Source organism: Marmota monax, unplaced genomic scaffold (genome assembly GCF_021218885.2).
Source record: "Marmota monax isolate L192 unplaced genomic scaffold, Marmota_monax_Labrador192_F-V1.1 WCK01_AAM20220418_F8-fsc00174, whole genome shotgun sequence".
NCBI classification, from domain to species: Eukaryota; Metazoa; Chordata; class Mammalia; order Rodentia; family Sciuridae; genus Marmota; species Marmota monax.
This window is the reverse complement of record NW_026694860.1, coordinates 18159-36590: the sequence shown is the minus strand read 5'-3', so window position 1 is coordinate 36590 and position 18432 is coordinate 18159. Positions and strand designations below refer to the sequence as shown.

Genomic DNA, 18432 nt, shown 5'->3' with positions numbered 1-18432 from the left:
GTTCCGAAGCCCGAAAGCAGCTTGAGAATGGTTTCCCCCTGCCCGGCCAGCGGCACGTGGCTGGTTCCGGCGGGAGCTTCGCGACAGTGGGGGAGGGGAGCAGCGTGGGACGACACGGAGGGGGTCTAGACGGCCAAGGCTACAGTTGAGGAGGAGACACCGACTGCGCAAGCTCAGCATAGGCGCATCCACTGTGCAAAGATCCGAGGGGGGAACGTCAACCCCGCTCCACGCTCCCTTTATCTACCAGCGGAGCGAAAGCTTACCACTTTTCTCGTAAAAAGACAATGTACCGTGCCGCCCTCCCCAGGCTGTTCATTGTTCAAAGAACTTTTGTCCCAGATCCGAAGCGGCCTCTTTCTCCAGCCATACTCCATCCTCCCCCGTCGAAGCCACAGTGGATGCATCCCGCCTCCCCTCGGCCTCCAGAGGTGGTTTGGCGGCCCCCTCCCCCTCCCCAGTGTCGCGAGTTGGCGCTGCTGCCACCCCCCTCTCCGCTCTCTCGGCCCCTAGGCCGGGCGGTACCGAACCCTCCCGGCACCCCTCCTCTCCTCCCTCCGACCTGCCCTTCCCCGCGGGATTGCCACCCCCGCCTGCCCCCCAACCCTTTTCTCCCCGCCGAGCGGCGGCAACAGCAGCAGCAGCAGCAGGAGGAGGAGCCGGAGCCCAGAGGCTGCGGTGGCCCGGGAGCCCATGGCGTACAGTCAAGGAGGCGGCAAGAAGAAAGTCTGCTACTACTACGATGGTGAGAGTCCGGGCGAGCGGCAGGGTGGGCGGGCAGGGCAGAGGCGACTGGCCTGGAGCCGCGCGGGACCCCGCGGCTGCCGTCGCGAGTGGGTGCCGGTGCTGAGGGGTGGAGAGGAGGAGGGACCGACGCTTGGCCGCATCTTAACCCATTCCCCACCCGACTTGGTCAGTGGGAGATCCCCCTCCCGGAGCGGCTGCTGGGATCCTGCGGGCGGGAATAGGGGCGCCTGGCCTGCCGCCGCCTTTCCCTGCGGCGGTGCTGTAAGCCGGCCCGCAGCAACCGACCGCGGGGTTGGCGTCGGCCTACCATGGCTTCGTGGTCGCGGGGAGAAGACGGCCTGTCCTCGCACCTCTCCCGCCCGCCTCCAGCGCAGGGCAGGTTTGGGGGTCCTCTCCAGCCTCCTGCACCCGATCCTTATCCATAGACTCATAATTTCAGCCCCAGCCGCGACTACACAAAGCCCGGTGGCCGGGAGAGCTCCGCCCCTTCGTACCTCTCCCCTCCCCCTAACCCCCTAGCTCCCCGGCTGCGAGCGCTTCCCCAGCTTTCTGTCTGCCCAGCATCGTCTTTCACCCTTCCAGCCTCACCCCGGTCACCGCCACCGGTCGGTGCTGGAGAGGAGTTACTGAGGGTGGGGGCCCAACTCCGGCGAGTGGCACCCTCACACCCGTGTTTTCCATCCCTACCCTTTGTTCTCCTCGTTCTTTGAGCGCCACTTTCTCAGGATTCAAATGAAAGGGCTGCACTTCCTCGGTAACAATTAGGTTTTCGAGTTTGAGGTAGGTAGTCCTCAAGTGAAGTAAGAGACGGTGGTAGGGAAACCTGGAGCGGTTTCTGCTTGTGTGGTAGATCTGACTCGATGGGTCCTGGCTTGCCTCTATGGGAGGTGGTTACCACCCACTTCTTTGTTGCTCTTTGTTCGATCAGGAAATATATACCCTGCTCTGTAGGTTTGGGAGAGCTTAGGCAAGGTGGTGGAAATCCTGGTGTAGGAAAACTTTTTGAGAAGTAGTGTAAAGGACTAAATAGTCTAATCAGGTAAGCTTGAACTCAAAATACAGTGAATTATAGCAGTCAGATAATTTTAATTTTGAGGGTTCTCAGTTGGAGTGTGAGCACTGAAATTTAAATTTCTGAAATTAAATTTGTGAAATCTGTTTCCTGTATCAGCTTTAGTTATATACCAAGTGGAGTAGTAATCTGTTTCACAAATTTTATAGGACTAATAGATTACCCTTGAAAGGTGGAGTAAGGAAACTCAACAAAGAAGCTAGCTTGCCTTAATGACCTGAAAATCCTGTCTGATAATCCTGTCTGATTTTACAAAGCAATACAAATTTTGGAGGTCTTTCTGTCATTTGGTGTATTGGAATCACACATAAAAGAGAAATGGGTAGACCCTAGAGGATTAGGCCTAACTTTAACTTAAAAATGGTCATACCATCATTTGGCAATGATAATCTTATGCCTATTGTCAAGCCACTGTGTCACTTATTGGAAAAACTAAAATCTTACAACCCTGTTGTAGAAAATACTTTTTGAAAAGGCCATATATGTGTGTTAAATTGATTTGAAATCATACCAATGTAGAGGTCAGTGTAGAGGTGTACAAATGGGAGACCATGTCAGTTTTTAACATGCATTTCATTGCATGTTTTGGATTAATGGCAAAACTTTGCCTGCAGTCCCTTCATCAAATTGGAAAGGAAATAACCTATATGTAACTTAAGTTTTAAAATTTATATTGTTTCTAAGGTTTAGAGATTTGTTTTTATTAAAGCTTGGTGTAAAGAAAAGAGGTTTAACAAAATGGGGAAATTAGTACTCAGGCTTTTCTTGGAATGCCAGTTACTGTTGGCAGTGATAGGCTATGATGGGGTAAATTGCTTGTAACTTGTTATGAAGTTTGAATTGCAGAACTAGGAGGTATACCTGAGTAGCAGTTTTCTCTGTAGCTATTTCTTCCTGCTCCCATGTGTGGTGAGTCTTTATTGAGGGAGAGTGAGCAGGCACTGGTTCCAGGAATAGGATGCAGGCCAATGAACAGAGTGGAGAAACTTTAAATGTTTTGTGATCATAGTTGAATCAATATGTTAGCCCCATCAACGACTTTCCCTGATGGTCAGCAGCCAGATGTATAACTAACAATTTGGAAATCTCTGGTGGGTTATCTATTTCCTATCTTTGGTACTTCTTTGACTTATTTTTTTTAAATTGGCTTTTTAGTTGTTTACACTTGGAATTTTGAGGTTTGGGGGGGGCTAACGATTATTATTCAATTGAATAGGTGTAATTGTGCTAATTAATGTGTGATAGCATACTAAACTATGTTCACTACCCAAAAACCCTGCTTTCTTGGGTTATAAAAGTAGCCATAATTTTTTTTTTAATTTTATATCAAAGTATTATACTTTCAGGTATATAAGATGATTGGACTGTGAATAGGTAGTATCAGTGGTAATAGGGTCTGAATAATCTTGTATCCCAGATTAATTGGTTTTAACTTGTTGATAAAGGAAGAAGAAGAAAGGAGAAAAGGAGTGATGTAGTAAGTTGTGTAACTATAGGTTATGTATAGAATGTGGGAATAGAACTATTGGCTTTCTGGGGCTGGTAAGTACACTCTGAGCCTCTTGGCAACTCGGAGAATTGAGACTTTGTGCTTTTCAATAAAAGGGACTTATAAAAGTAGATGTATTCTCTCCATGATTTATAGTCTTCAGTATTGTACTCTTTAAATCACTGAAATGCTGGTCCCAAGTGAACCTTCAGGTATTTGTGGATGATAAATCTTTGAACAAAAGTAAAGAGTTCATACTCTGGATATTGACTCATGCCTTCAGAGTTTCCAAGGGCACGTTTCTAAACTTTAGTCATCTTTTACACTAGATTGATAATTTTCAAAATGATATGCTACTAATTAGTCACTAAAATCCCTTCTGGCCTTAAAATGATGTGATTTTCATCTATTTAAATGTAATTGGCAAATGAAACTATGCTGGGTTCTAATTTTAATGTATTTTTAATACTTTAGGAATGTTAACTGTATTTTGTTTTGAATTAAGCTTAAGACCTATCATATTTAGTGTTTTATGTTGTATGCAGTGTAGTAGGATTGAATGCCTATATAATTTATATAATTAAGCACAAATTGCTTTGTGCTTTTATTTTTTTCCTCTTATGGGGGTGCATAATCAAAATGTTTGGAAACAGATGATTCAGAGAAAAGCACTCAACACTATACAAAGATAGACTATAACAATTACAAAGATCATACTTCCCAGTGTACTCTGGATTTACTTTAGCAGAGGACTTCTACTAGGCAGCCAGCTGTTGCCAGGGATTTTCTGACATTTTTACTTAAAACCCCTGCCAGTGTTTTACTAGATTGCCTTTAATATAGCTGCATAGGGTCTTAGCTGTGCTACAGATCTTTATTTTCTATAAAATGGATAATTGTTTCTTGAGGGCAAAAATGCTGAATGGACTATAGTAGTAGGTCATAAATTCTATTAATTGCACATAGTTATTAAATATAGTAGAACTTTTTGAGATTTTCTAGGCTTGAATCTTCTTTCCCCAAATTCCTTTCTTCCTCACTTCCTTCAGTTTTCACTTCATCAGCAAATTATTACTTTTTTTCTTCCTGTTGCTTCTATGGCTTTAATTTTGTGTTTCCCCATTGTAATATAAGCTTTTAATTCTTATAACCATTGTGAGTTATGGATAGGTATTTTGTCGGTTTTATAGATGAAAACAGTAGTATTCCATCAGTCTACCACTTTATTTTTCTACATTGACTCTAATTACAATGTCCAAAAGATTAGCACCTGGAATCTGAAGACTTTTTCTTTTTGCAGTTTCTTCTGCAACAATAACAAAAATTAGTAATTATGTCTTTTTCTTAATAAAAACTTTTGATGGTGTTAAATCCTTAATAGTTGATGGGGGAATGATTATATGTTAAGAGGAAGATAAAAGTCTACATCTTGGTAATAAAGGAGACCTTTGATAGAGTAATTGGTCAGACCGGGAAAGACCTAAAGGAAGACAGTGGGCCAGTTTCTCCTTCGGTTAGAGCTTGGCATATCAAGGAGAAAACAGGCAAGAAGTCATGGGGAATTATGGGGTGCAAGGCTGGGCAGTAAATGGCCAGAGAAGACTTTGTGGTAAGAGATTTTTTGACTTTTATTCAAGGAGTGGGAGCTCTTGAAGTTTTTTAAGTAGAGAGCATACCCCTAATGGGTAGATGGTAGGCTAGAAGCAAGAATTGAACACATGTTGGTCCACATAAAATATAGTGATGTCTGAGAGTTTGGACAGTAAAACTAATAGAGCTTGTTGATGGATTGGAAATAGGGTTGGAGCTAGGGAAATGGTGGTAAAGAGTAAAGGATAGCTCCTAAATTTCTGGATAGAGCAGTTAGGTGGGTCTTGGAACCACTAATTGAGATTGGGAAGACTGATCCAGGGCTTTATTTTGAACATCTTATGTTTTGAGATCTGTATTTATTTCACATGAAAATAGCCTGGAACCCAGATGGGAGAGACTAGTTGTAGAAATTTTGCATTTGATAGCTTGTAAAATATTGAGGATTTGAAAGAGACAGTGTAGGTAGACAAAAGGACCCAGAGCTCATTCTTCAGAGATTTAGGGCAGAACTCATTCACTGATGTACCCAGGTTTCTGAACAGTGCCTGCCTGACATATAGTAGGCTCTTGATTTGTTAAATGAAAGAGAGAACTTGAGAAAATCCTGGTATTTAAAAGTTTGTGGAAGCATGGACCTGAAGTAGGAATAAAATCAGAAAATGGTATTTTGGAAACACAAAATCAAGGTGTTTCAAGGGGGAGGGACCAGTTGTGCTAAGCCTGATAGTGGACTAAGTATTGCGGAGCAGACAAAAATAATACAATAGCTTTTTTTTTTTTTAACTTGTTGCTCTCTGTCCCCCCTACTCCCATCTTGTTTTTTTTTCAGTCAGTTATTTTCAGGAGTGGAGGCACATTTCATAGTCCTGAGTCCAAAAATGATCTAAAAATCTTTAGTTTGTTTTTTTTTTTTTTTTGTAACTCATTTGGAATCAAAAGCTTAACCTGAATTAATGTACTGCTATTGATGAAACTTGGAAAAGACATTTTATCTTTTTTTAAGAATTAGATGTTTATAAAACAGCCATCTTGGTAATTGAGGTGTGGCATTCAGCATGAAAAAGTTAGAACTGGTTCTTTCATAACTCCCTTATATTTTGGAGGAATTCTTGATGAAACAGTATTTGTAACTTGACATTTAAACTGTGTGTAATCTTGGTAGGATTAGAGTCAGAGAACCTTATTGGAAACTATATCAAATATAAAATTTTGAGGACCCTGTTAGTAACAAATTATACCGAAGTAGGTAGTTTCTTTTCTTCATTTCTTTAAAGACCCAGAGTTTTGATTTTGGTGTTGTATCCTTTAGTTGTTAACTTGGTTCTCCTACCATTTCTTTCTAGTGGCTGTACCATTATTCTCCTGTAAGCTGTCCTTTTCAGAATTTGAAGATAGCTCCTCCACTTAACTAGTTGTGACTTTAGTAATGTTACCTTACTTGCCTGCATCTCCCATTTCTTTGCAATTATGAAATGGTAATATTACCTATATCATAATTTAGTTTACTAGATTAAAAAATAATCCATGTAAAGTGCTTAGAATAGTGCTTCTGACAAATACTCAGGAAATGACAATTACTGCTATCATTTTTTTGTTTTTCAAATACACTGGGAAACTGTCAGTGTCATCATCTTTCTGTATATTATTGGAGCTTCTGGCTTTCCATTGGATTCTCTGTATGCCTGTTAATTAAAGTGTTTGATTTTAAGATGTTGGTAAATATTAGAGACAAAATTCATCTTGGCAATTCTTAGAGATAGATGCAAGTTCTCTGAAGATTGGACTTTATTCTTCTAATTATCTCCTTTGGTAGTGATGATAACTTAGAAATATCTTCCTTGCATGAACTTAGGTACATGGTGCTTTGTAACTCTGACTTTTTATATATAACAATCTGATGGGACCAAGCTGTTTTGAAAGAAATGTTTGTACAGCCACTGGGTAGAACAGAGCAATATGGCAGATTTTGATTACTTTGTTTTGGAGTTCACAGCCTTTCAGTTGTGATAAATGCAGACGAGTATTTCATAGCACCGTAGTCCTGCTTGACTTGTCTCTATTATTTCTTAGCTTTGTTGTTGATACTTATATTTATAAAGTTGGCCTCACCTTTGAACAGCTGTGTATATATGAATTGTTCGAAGAGTTGTGTCAAAAATGAAGTTCAGTAGGTCAGAGGTATGATGCCAACATATTGGATTATTAAAAGCATAGGTTTTATAAAACTGAATGTTCATCATGGACTATTATCAAGAAGATGGAGAGTACAAAAGTTTGGGGTTTTTCTGAAAAGTGAGTCCAAAGCATTCTTTATCCTAGCTTTTAATATTTAAGCCTATATTGAAATGATAGGCTTTAAGCCATTAAAATCAGTTTAACTATCCAAACAAAATTTTGGAATTGCTTATTTAAACATTAACCAGAGCTGAAAATAACTTATAATTTGATGAAGATTGTCCTAAAAAGTTCCCCTATGCCAGGCAGAAGGATCACAAATTCCAAGCCAGCCTCAGTAACTTAGTGAGATTTGGTCTCAAAATTAAAAAGAAAATCTGGGTGTGGCACTTGCCTGTAATTCCAGTGGCTCCAGGAAACTAAGGCATGAGGATCACTAGTTCAAAGCCAGTCTCAGCAATGGTGAGGCACCAAGCAGCAACTCAGTGAGACCCTGTCTCTAAATAAAATATAAAATAGAGCTGAGGATGTGGCTCAGTGGTGGAGTGCCCCTGAGTTCAATCCCAGGTCCCATGTCATCTTCCCCACACCCACACCCACCATCCCCCCAGCCCCTGCCCCCCAAAAAAATAAAAAAATAAAAAGAAAATAGGACTGGGGGTGTAACTCAGTGCTAAAGTGCCCTTGGTTCAATTCCTAGTAACAACAACAACAAAAAAAACACCCTTTACATTTCAAAACATAGTACGTATTTAGAGGCTTTCTTATTGCTTTTTACAAGAAACTAGAACTTTACCTAAAAATACTAATTTTATTGAAATTTGGTTGATTAACAAAAATCCTTTTGTTGCTACTTGCATATTTTTAAATAAATATACATGAAAACATTTACATACAATTCTTAAAATACAAGTTAGGAATTATGACAATTTAGTCATGCAGAATGAGACAGAATAGCCTGTTAACTTGAAAAAAAAAGGCCATGGGTATATTTTAGCACAACAAACCTTTCTTTAAGACCTAAATTTCAGTTACTAAAACTTTTCCAATAGGCTTTGGTATAGACAGAGAATCGAACCCAGTGCCTCACACATGGTAGGCAAGTGCTCTACCACTGAACTACAATCCCAACCCCCATTGAATGCTTTTCTTAATTTATAAACAAACAATATAATAATGAAATAATCAGCATGTAAAAGTGACATAATATCTTAGTTTCCTAATAGAGTTTGAAAGTTGCAAAACTAATTTTAAGAACATTATTAATTTAATAAATCTTATTAAGTGGTAAGCACCTTCTACTGTTGAACATACATAAATTTATAGAATTTATGAAGATTCCATTGTCTGTATTGTTTAATTTGTGTCTTTTCTATTTTAGGTGATATTGGAAATTATTATTATGGACAGGGACATCCCATGAAACCTCATAGAATCCGCATGACTCATAACTTGCTGTTAAATTATGGTTTATACAGAAAAATGGAAATATATGTGAGTATAAATTTTGGTAAATATTTAGCTTTTTGTTTTTTAAACTAGTCCTTTGAGACATATTTCCCCTTTGGAGAAAGCAATTAGAAGAAGAAAAGGTATGAAAGAAAACTACTTTTTTATTATTCCTCAAAGGAAACAGTATGGGGGCAATAGCCCCTTTTTTCCTCGTTTTTAAAGCATTTTTTTTATAATGTAGTTTATTTGTTCTAATTAGTTATACATGACAGTAGAATGCACTTTTTCCTCGTTTTTAAAGCATTTTTTATAATGTAGTTTTTTAATGTGTTCTAATTAGTTATACATGACAGTAGAATGCACTTTGATATATCATACATAGATGGAAATAATTTCTCATTCTTACGGTTGTACATGATGTAGAATCCCACTGGTCTCTGATTCATTCTACTATCCTTCTTACCCACTTACTCCCTTCCCTCCCTTCATTTCCTCTACCTAATCTAAAGTAACTCTATTCTTCCCTACCCCCAACCCCAATTGTGAATTAGCATCCATAGATCAGAGAAAACATTCAGCCTTTGGTTTGGGGGGATTGGCTTATTTTGCTTAGCACAATATCCTCCTCCTCCCTCTCCATTCCTTTACTTTTTTTAAGCATTTTTGAAAACAATTCCTACCTAGGCTTTCCTGTTTCCAGAGCACAACTTGGTGGATCATGTTAAATTTTACTGTTAGAATAATTGTTAAACTGCCTTTGCTACTGAAAAGAGTAGACCTGGAATTATTACAAAAGCATTATACAAGAAATTAATCCTACAAATATTTATATAATAAATGTGAAGTACTGTGTTAATAGCCAGCAGAGTACAAATACAATAGGTGCCTTAAATGAAGAAGGCAGTTTGGATATGTGGAGGCCTTATAGAAATATGATATTCAGCTGAGCTCTTCAGAAGAAAGTTAGCAAAGGAAAAGATAGATCTTAAGTGAAGAATTAGAGTTGAGAAAGAGTCTCTTTCTGGGAGCTCATTGATAAAATCAGTGTTCATAGAACAAAGTTGGTGGTAGAAAATGAGAAAAGTGGTTTATAAACATGGATTTGACTTTATGAGTTTGACCTATTTCTACTAAAAAAAAAGGAGTAATTAAGTCATAGTTCATACTATATTTAGTGCTTCTAAAGGAGTTTGAATTAGCTTTGGTATTGATTACTGTTCCCTAAAGCACCCATTAATGATTTTGATTAGCTTTGGAATCTGTTTTATTCTGGCAGACATAGTTGTTTTAAAGAGGCTATTAGAGAAAATTGTATATTTTGTTTGATAATTCTGATATAACCACCTGTAATTCTAATGTTCTGACTGTTATTTCTCTTTACAGAGACCCCATAAAGCCACTGCTGAGGAAATGACAAAATATCACAGTGATGAGTATATCAAATTTCTACGGTCAATAAGACCAGATAATATGTCTGAGTATAGTAAGCAAATGCAGAGATGTAAGTTTTTATGTAAAATATATGTGTGTGTATATGTATGTGTGTGTGTCTATATATATATATATATATAGAAGCTTGAGAAAGTTACAGAAATCGGTATTTTTTTTCCTGGAGATTTAAAATATTACTATGATTATTGATTGATTGATTGATTGATTGATTTGACAAGTCAGTACAATAATGTTGAAGCTATGTTTAAAAACAAACTTATACAAATGGCAGTTCAGATGGTATTTTACTTTTTATTTTGCTCCCATGATAACTTTGAGATATAGATAATGGATATTGGTAGGGAGAATGTACTCCTTTGCTTCAAAAAATATATACGTATACTTTGATTAGTCTTTCCATGGTAAGCAACTTTTGTCTGCTATTTATGTGCTTTAGTAAACCTGCATTTTAATACATGTTTTGTTTTCACCTTTGTTGAAATATTCTTTTCTACTACTGTTGTCATTTGTAAGTTCAAAGAAATTTATTGTTATAGATTGGTAACAAATTGATTTGAAGGTAGAATGCAGAAAATCCTAAAATGATTGGATCACAGTGTTGGGGAAAAAGTTTGATTTTGCAGTTCATTTTCATCAGTGTTTTTATTGATGACTTCAGTGATGATTATATTAAGTTTAGTTACTAGCACTAGCTGTCTCACAAAGTCATAGTACTTCATTCACACATCTATCTACCATAGATTATCTAGTATGATTCAATAAGATACTATAAGTGATGCGTTATTATTCATGATTTTTTTTCCCAAGTGGAGATTCATACCTAGAGTCAAGGGTAACCCGTGGACTAAATCAGGACCAATTTAAAATTTATAAAATTGTGAGTTAAATTATGATTATATCTGAGCAATAATGAACTAAAATTTATTCTTTTTTTTTTTTTTTTCCTGGTGGTACTTGGGAATTGAACCCAGGCATCACGTGTAACACTAAACTACATCCCTCTGCATCCCCATCCCTAAAATTTATTTATAATGCTTGTTCTTTAAAAGGTTATAATTTGGAGTATGGGTAGAATGTGAATGGGTTGTATGAATCTACCTTATCCCTTTTATTCTGTCAGCACTAAGGAACTAAGTATATCATTATATGTTGTATATCTGTAATTACCTTATGTGCCCTTTCCTTCAATATCTTGGTTCTCAAACCTAGTTAATTCTTAATCATCTTTCAAGATCAAGGTTAACCGTGGATGTAGCCAACCAACTGTTAACATTTTGTTGTTTTTGTTGTTGTTGTTAACTCATTAAAAGATACATTTCAAAGTTATGGATGCTATGTGTGCCCTAAGAAGTTTTAAGGTTGTCATAAATTAATTAGAATTAACTTAATTTTTAGAATCTTGATTGTTTTATGAATAAGAACTACCCAGAAAATTAAGCCTATGTTTTAATTAAATAAAAGCAAAGAGCTTTTGTGTTTTGAAAAATAATGGATTTTTTGTTAATAGAGCAGAAATATTTCACAAATGATTCTGAACAGATTCATGATATTTCACAAAACTTTAATTGCCTTGAGTAAAATAATGAAGTATGTCTTAAAATTATGAATTTTAGATTACTACTATAAAGTATGTTTTATGATTACATGAAATAAAAGTATTTGTAGGAAAGTTTTATAAGTAAGAGCTTTCATTAATTTGAATAATGCAATGAAATTCATCTTCCACAGTCAATGTTGGAGAAGATTGTCCAGTGTTTGATGGACTGTTTGAGTTTTGTCAGCTTTCCACTGGTGGCTCAGTTGGTAAGTGTCTCAGTTCATATTTAAAATTGATCTAAATATGGTTATGTAACCTTTGAGTTATTCATTTACAGCAGAAGTTGGTACAGAAGTGGATTTTGATACTAAAAAGGAATCTGTGGTTACGGTAGAATATTGTGTTAATAAGCCCTCCATCACTTAACAAAATACCTGAGATAATCAACTTAGAAAAAGGAAAGGTTTGTTTTGGCTCGAAGTTTTAGGGGTTTCAGTTCATGACTGGCCCTATTGCTTTGTGCCTGTGGTAACAAAGCCCAAAGGGGAGAAAGCTTATTTACCTCATGGCTATATGGGAAAGAGGAAGGGACAAGGGTCTTCAAGGGCCTGCTTTCAGTGACCTAAAATCACCTACTGGGCCTCAACTTCTAATGAATCTGTCACTTCCTGATTGCATTACACCTAGAACTAAGCCTAACCACGCATACTTCCTTCAGTCTAGAGTATAGCAACTGTGATTGTCTTCAAATTCCCCATGTTGTATGATTGTAATGACTTGAAATTTTGGTTAAAGTTTAAGTTTTCCATTTAAAGGCTGTTTTTCCCCTAATGGTCATTGTTACTCCCACGCATACCATTAGTCAGATCATGGCTATAGGAAAACACCAGAAGTGAAACTTCTTTCTAGTGTCCTATACAGTGATTCTTATCCCTTATGATTTAAGACTCTTTTGCTTATACATAGCATGTTCTTAATTATAAGATTTTTTTGTCTCTTAATTTTTTATTTTATATGTCTTATCTTTCTATTTTTTAGCTGGGGCTGTGAAGCTAAACCGACAGCAAACTGATATGGCTGTTAACTGGGCTGGAGGATTACATCATGCAAAGAAATCAGAAGCATCAGGGTTCTGTTATGTTAATGATATTGTGCTTGCCATCCTTGAATTACTAAAGTAAGTTAATTTGCATTGATAATTTTTTCTGTGATAAAATGTTTTCATTAAAATGCAACAAAATTTAAAAGAATTTTTAAAAGCATCAAGTAAATGATAGTAGGTTGATATGGTGAATTTCTACAAATTCATAATAAGGAAAGATAGAAGCATAGGAAAATTTATCCAGTCCTTGTGTTTAGAGTGAGCAATGCATTGTATAAATGTCTAAAACTACCATTAAGTACCCTTTTAGAAGTAGTTTTGACAATTTATATTTGTTACTGCTTCAACTAATGAAAAGTAATATAACCTTGGGAATTTTATATCCTAATAGTTTTAAGTTTTAATTTGAGGCTGAAAATTCGAAACTTGTGTTAAGGGCAATTTTTTTTTTTTTACCTGTTGAGTGAGTCTAGCCTGGCTTCCACATCTGGATAGGGCTTGTTCTCTACTAATTGATAATAACATTCTCTCTAAATTGCTGAAGGATATATTTTTTTAAGTCATTCTTGACTACAGTTTGAGAAAGAAACTAATGAAAGTGCTTAGGAATTTGGAGATTAACAAAATTAGATATTTTTTTTTACCATCAATTATAACATTTTTGCAGATTCTGTTTTATACTGTATAAAATTTGTATTCTCAGCTTTGAAAATGTTCTTGCTTGTAGTTACACCATGCATACTATTCACAGAAGCTAATTTTCAGCCACTTAACCTTGGTATTGACTCCTTAAATTAGTAAACATAACTGAGTAGAGTCTGTGTTAACATCCTCTTGACTCATCAAGAGCCAAAGCAAACCATTTGAAATTGTTCACCTAGTTTTTTTGAATATTGATGTTTCTTCCAGTGTCTTCACCTCTTTGAACAAGTTTTTGACCACAAGGCTGATAGTCTTAAACAATTTTAATTTTTCTGGATACAATTCTACCTCCTGGTAAAATTCAAATATTATTTAATTAATTGACTTGGTGAACAGTTTTCCTTGCTTTTTCTAACACATGAGCCATTTGGAAATTTAACCTTGACTACAGGTTCATTTATATTTTTTCATTTTTGTGAAGAATTTCTGCTTTGATGAGATATACTGCTTTCAAATTTTCTGAGTTTTCTGAATGTTGATATTCTGTGAGTTGAGAGTATCATGAGTACCTAATCTGATAATGTCAACTTATAGTATTCTTTTCACTTAGCTATGGTATCATTTATAGGAAATACAGTGTTTTGTCATCTAATGCAATAACAAAATAATCTGCATATCACTGTATTCAAAATGATAACATTGGATGTAGTTTACCCTTTTCTTTTTTTGTCATGGGTAGGCAGTGGTAATAAATAAAATATCATGATAGTGGTGATATGATGGCTCCTAAAATATATTTGAGTTAAAAATGCATCACTGCAATTTGTAGTGCTCTAAAGCATCAGTGTGAAGTGATTAAAGTCTTATATATGGCCTCTGTCAGAACTGTTGAGCACTTCAGTTGCAGGACAAAAGAAGTCATAGACAAAACATAAACATGATCATGGCCATGTTTCAGTACAACTTTTTTAATGGACGCAAAAAGAATGTCTTAGTTTTCACATGTCAAAAATATTTTTGTTTCAACTTCTGTTTTTTAACAATTTAAAAATGTAAAACATTTACTATTCTTAGCTCAAAGCTATTAAAAACCAGTTGCCCAGATTTGTCTTATATGCACAGTTTGTTGACCTATTTATTTATAATGCTGAAGATTTACTATAGAGAGGTATTTTAATTGAAGTAACAATCTTGTATGGTATAGTCTTTAATATAGAATATATAGAATATGTGCTGTTTTATAAATATTAATATATAGAAATATGTGCTATTTTTAAAGCATGTAAAATAGGACAAGTTTCTCAAGTAAAAATACTTTTTCACTTAAATTGGGCCCAAATGGGAGATTTAAAGGTATAAGGTTCAAACTAACTTTAGATCTTTGAATGATCTCCTAGGCTGGAGGAAAAGTAAGAAAAGGGTTAAACATTCTGGAATGCAAGAGCTAAAATTATAGTTTCCTGAGTTTCTGGTAATTATTTTCACCTTAGAACCATAATAATAATAATAATAATAATAATAATAACAACAACTTAAATATGGCCTTGTTTTCAGGTATCATCAGAGAGTCTTATATATTGATATAGATATACATCATGGTGATGGTGTTGAAGAAGCTTTTTATACAACAGATCGTGTAATGACTGTTTCATTCCATAAGTATGGGGAATACTTTCCTGGCACAGGAGACTTGAGGGTAAGACCAAATTCTGTCTGAATAAATATGAGTAACCTAGGAGGTTAGTAATCTTATACTTGAACTAATGTTTTTCCTGAGTCATTAATATGAAGCTTATATGTAGAATTAAATCACTTTATATGTTGTAATGTCTGCTAGAATTCACTTTTTTTGGCTATAAGCAAAGATTTAGTGAGAGTTTAAGACAACCTTTTTCTTTGCCCTCATCTATGATTGAATAATTATTTTTGAGCATTCAAAAAGTATGGGCACAAAGCACTTTTCTTGTTGCTTAGTTTGAATCTTCAAAGTTATCCTGTGGTCGTCTACATTTCTATTGACTGTAAAAGCTTTTATAGTACCTTAGTACTCCTTGTTTATTACATTAAGTACATTTATTTCTATTATGCTTTTTTCATCTGGTACTCCTGCATCTAATAAATGTGAAAATCACTATCAAATTCCATTTCTACAAACTTCTTTTTTTTTTTTAGCTTTATTAGAGGTTTTCTTGAACCATACTACTTGCATGTTGATGTTTATTCAGAAATTTAATGGCTGTTTTCAATTCAGTATGGATTATGTGGGAGATTTGCTTAGCATGGTATTGAACAGTAACTCTGAACTATTTTGTGTAAGGTCCGTGTCCCCCATTCCCCCATTTGTCATTCATTTTAGCAACCAAAATTTAGCCTTATTTTTTACATGTGTGCTTTTTCTTTATTTGGCCACAAGATGGCACTATTTCAGTAAACTTGTTGGGTAGGAGATATAGGATGTTACCATAAAATCTTTTCTAACTTAAAAATGAACAGGAGTTCAGATATTTAGTTTGAGTTTAAATTATTTGACTTTTAAATTTTCAGATCTATAATTTTAGCTCCTTGTTACTTTAGTTCCTTCAGCTTCTTTCTTTACTACTTGATTTTATCTCAAAGAATGGTCCTTAAATCCATAATGTCCCATCATATGGGACACCTATAAAATTACTCAATTTAGGTTTTTATAGGTGTTCATATTTAGGGCAATAGGAAATAATGGGTTTAAACAAGCAATATCTGGGAATCTATTAGAAGTACACATTCGTGGTCCCTAGAAACTCTTGGGTAATTCTCCTCAACGTTTGAGAACTACAACCCTAAACCAGTAGAACATGGTTGTCTGCAACCATTGGATCCTGGTGGTTGTCAAGCAAAAACCCTTTATGCTTTAAGTTGAAAGAATAAGATAGTGTTTTTGCAGTGTAATCTTTTATGTGTAGTTGCGGACTATCTATGAAATATCATGTGTATCTTTGGGTATTAGTTTAATAAACATTTCCCTTCTCTGCCTATGAGCTTCCCTCATTGTTAAAATTCTTCTTGCTTTAATGAGAAAAAATCTAGATGGAAGAAAGAAATAGAGGTGTGATAAGATAACAATTATAGAATAAGAAAGGCTAGAGACAAAGCTTGGTTCAGTGAGGGTAGCAGCTCTTTTGAGTTGCCAGCCTTTTAGTTAGGGTGAGATGTGCTGACCAACTTTATTCTGAAATCTTTGGGTCAAAGTAAATATATTGTTTAAACTCAGAAGGAGTTTAGGGATATGTAATCTGTGCTTTTGTTAAAATGAATTTGAGCTAAGATCATTCTATGAGAAATTGGGGAAGATCTTGTGTACATGTTAGTAATCCTAAGGATTCATACTTTTGTGTGTAGTGCTGGGGATCAAATCAGGTCCCTGCATGTGTTATACAAGCACTCTGCTACTGGGCTAAACACCTGGCCTCAAATTCATACGTCTTGAGATATGATTAAAATGCATAATAATTAATTATCCCCAATGGTGTTTTGGTGTTGCAATTAAAACACTCTTTTTTTTTTTTTTTTTTTTTTTTTTTTTTTTTTTTTAATTTTTTATTGTGGGTTGTTCAAAACATTACAAATTTCTTGACATATCATATTCCACACTTTGATTCTAGTGGGTTATGAACTCCCACCTTCACCCCATACACAGATTGCAGATTCACATCAGTTACACATCCATTGATTTACAAATTGCCATACTAGTGTCTGTTGTGCTCCGCTGCCTTTCCCATCATCCACCCTCCCCCCTCCCCACCTCTCCCCTCCCCTCCCCTCCTCTCTCTCTACCCCCTCCACTGTATAACCCTGAGGGTCTCCTTCCATTACCGTGCAATTTACCTTCTCTCTCCTTTTCCCTCCCACCTCTCATCCCTGTTAAATGTTAATCTTCTTCTCCTGTTCTTCGTCCCTACTCTGTTCTTAGTTACTTTCCTTATATCAAAGAAGACATTTGGCATTTGTTTTTTAGGGATTGGCTAGCTTCACTTAGCATAATCTGCTCTAATGCCATCCATTTCCCTGTAAATTCTATGATTTTGTCATTTTTTAATGCAGAGTAATACTCCATTGTGTATAAATGCCACATTTTTTTTATCCATTCGTCTATTGAAGGGCATCTAGGTTGGTTCCACAGTCTTGCTATTGTGAACTGTGCTGCTATGAACATCGATGTAGCAGTGTCCCTGTAGCATGCTCTTTTTAGGTCTTTAGGGAATAGACCAAGAAGGGGAATAGCTGGGTCAAATGGTGGCTCCATTCCCAGCTTTCCAAGAACTCTCCATACTGCTTTCCAAATTGGCTGCACCAATCTGCAGTCCCACCAGCAATGTACAAGTGTACCCTTTTCCCCACATCCTCGCCAGCACTTGTTGTTGTTTGACTTCCTAATGGCTGCCAATCTTACTGGAGTGAGATGGTATCTTAGGGTGGTTTTGATTTGCATTTCTCTGACAGCTAGAGATGTTGAGCATTTTTTCATGTACTTGTTGATTGACTGTATGTCCTCCTCTGTGAAGTGTCTGTTCAGGTCCTTGGCCCATTTGTTGATTGGGTTGTTTGTTCTCTTATTGTCTAATTTTTTGAGTTCTTTGTATACTCTGGATATTAGGGCTCTATCTGAAGTGTGAGGAGTAAAGATTTGTTCCCAGGATGTAGGCTCCCTATTTACCTCTCTTATTGTTTCTTTTGCTGAGAAAAAACTTCTTAGTTTGAGTAAGTCCCATTTGTTGATTCTAGTTATTAACTTTTGTGCTATGGGTGTCCTATTGAGGAATTTGGAGCCCGACCCCACTGACTGTAGATCGTAGCCAACTTTTTCTTCTATCAGACGGCGCGTCTCTGATTTGATATCAAGTTCCTTGATCCATTTTGAATTCACTTTTGTGCATGGCGAGAGAAAGGGATTCAGTTTCATTTTGTTGCATATGGATTTCCAGTTTTCCCAGCACCATTTGTTGAAGATGCTATCCTTCCTCCATTGCATGCTTTTAGCCCCTTTATCAAATATAAGATAGTTGTAGTTTTGTGGATTGGTTTCTGTGTCCTCTATTCTGTACCATTGGTCCACACGCCTGTTTTGGTACCAGTACCATGCTGTTTTTGTTACTATTGCTCTGTAGTATAGTTTGAAGTCTGGTATCGCTATACCG

General features: G+C 36.4%; 1 protein-coding gene across 1 annotated transcript in view; it reads left to right on the top strand.

The window, feature by feature from the left end:
- Window positions 1-537: 537 nt before the first annotated feature.
- LOC124080514 (histone deacetylase 2) overlaps window positions 538-18432 on the top strand; it is a gene marked incomplete at its 3' end in the record, with an annotated part of 28041 nt that continues 10146 nt past the window's right edge. Inside the window, 6 exon segments of the mRNA XM_046426447.2 lie at window positions 538-745; window positions 8458-8570; window positions 9912-10029; window positions 11709-11783; window positions 12556-12694; window positions 14816-14957. Coding sequence (XP_046282403.1) covers window positions 694-745; window positions 8458-8570; window positions 9912-10029; window positions 11709-11783; window positions 12556-12694; window positions 14816-14957 — 639 coding nt within the window.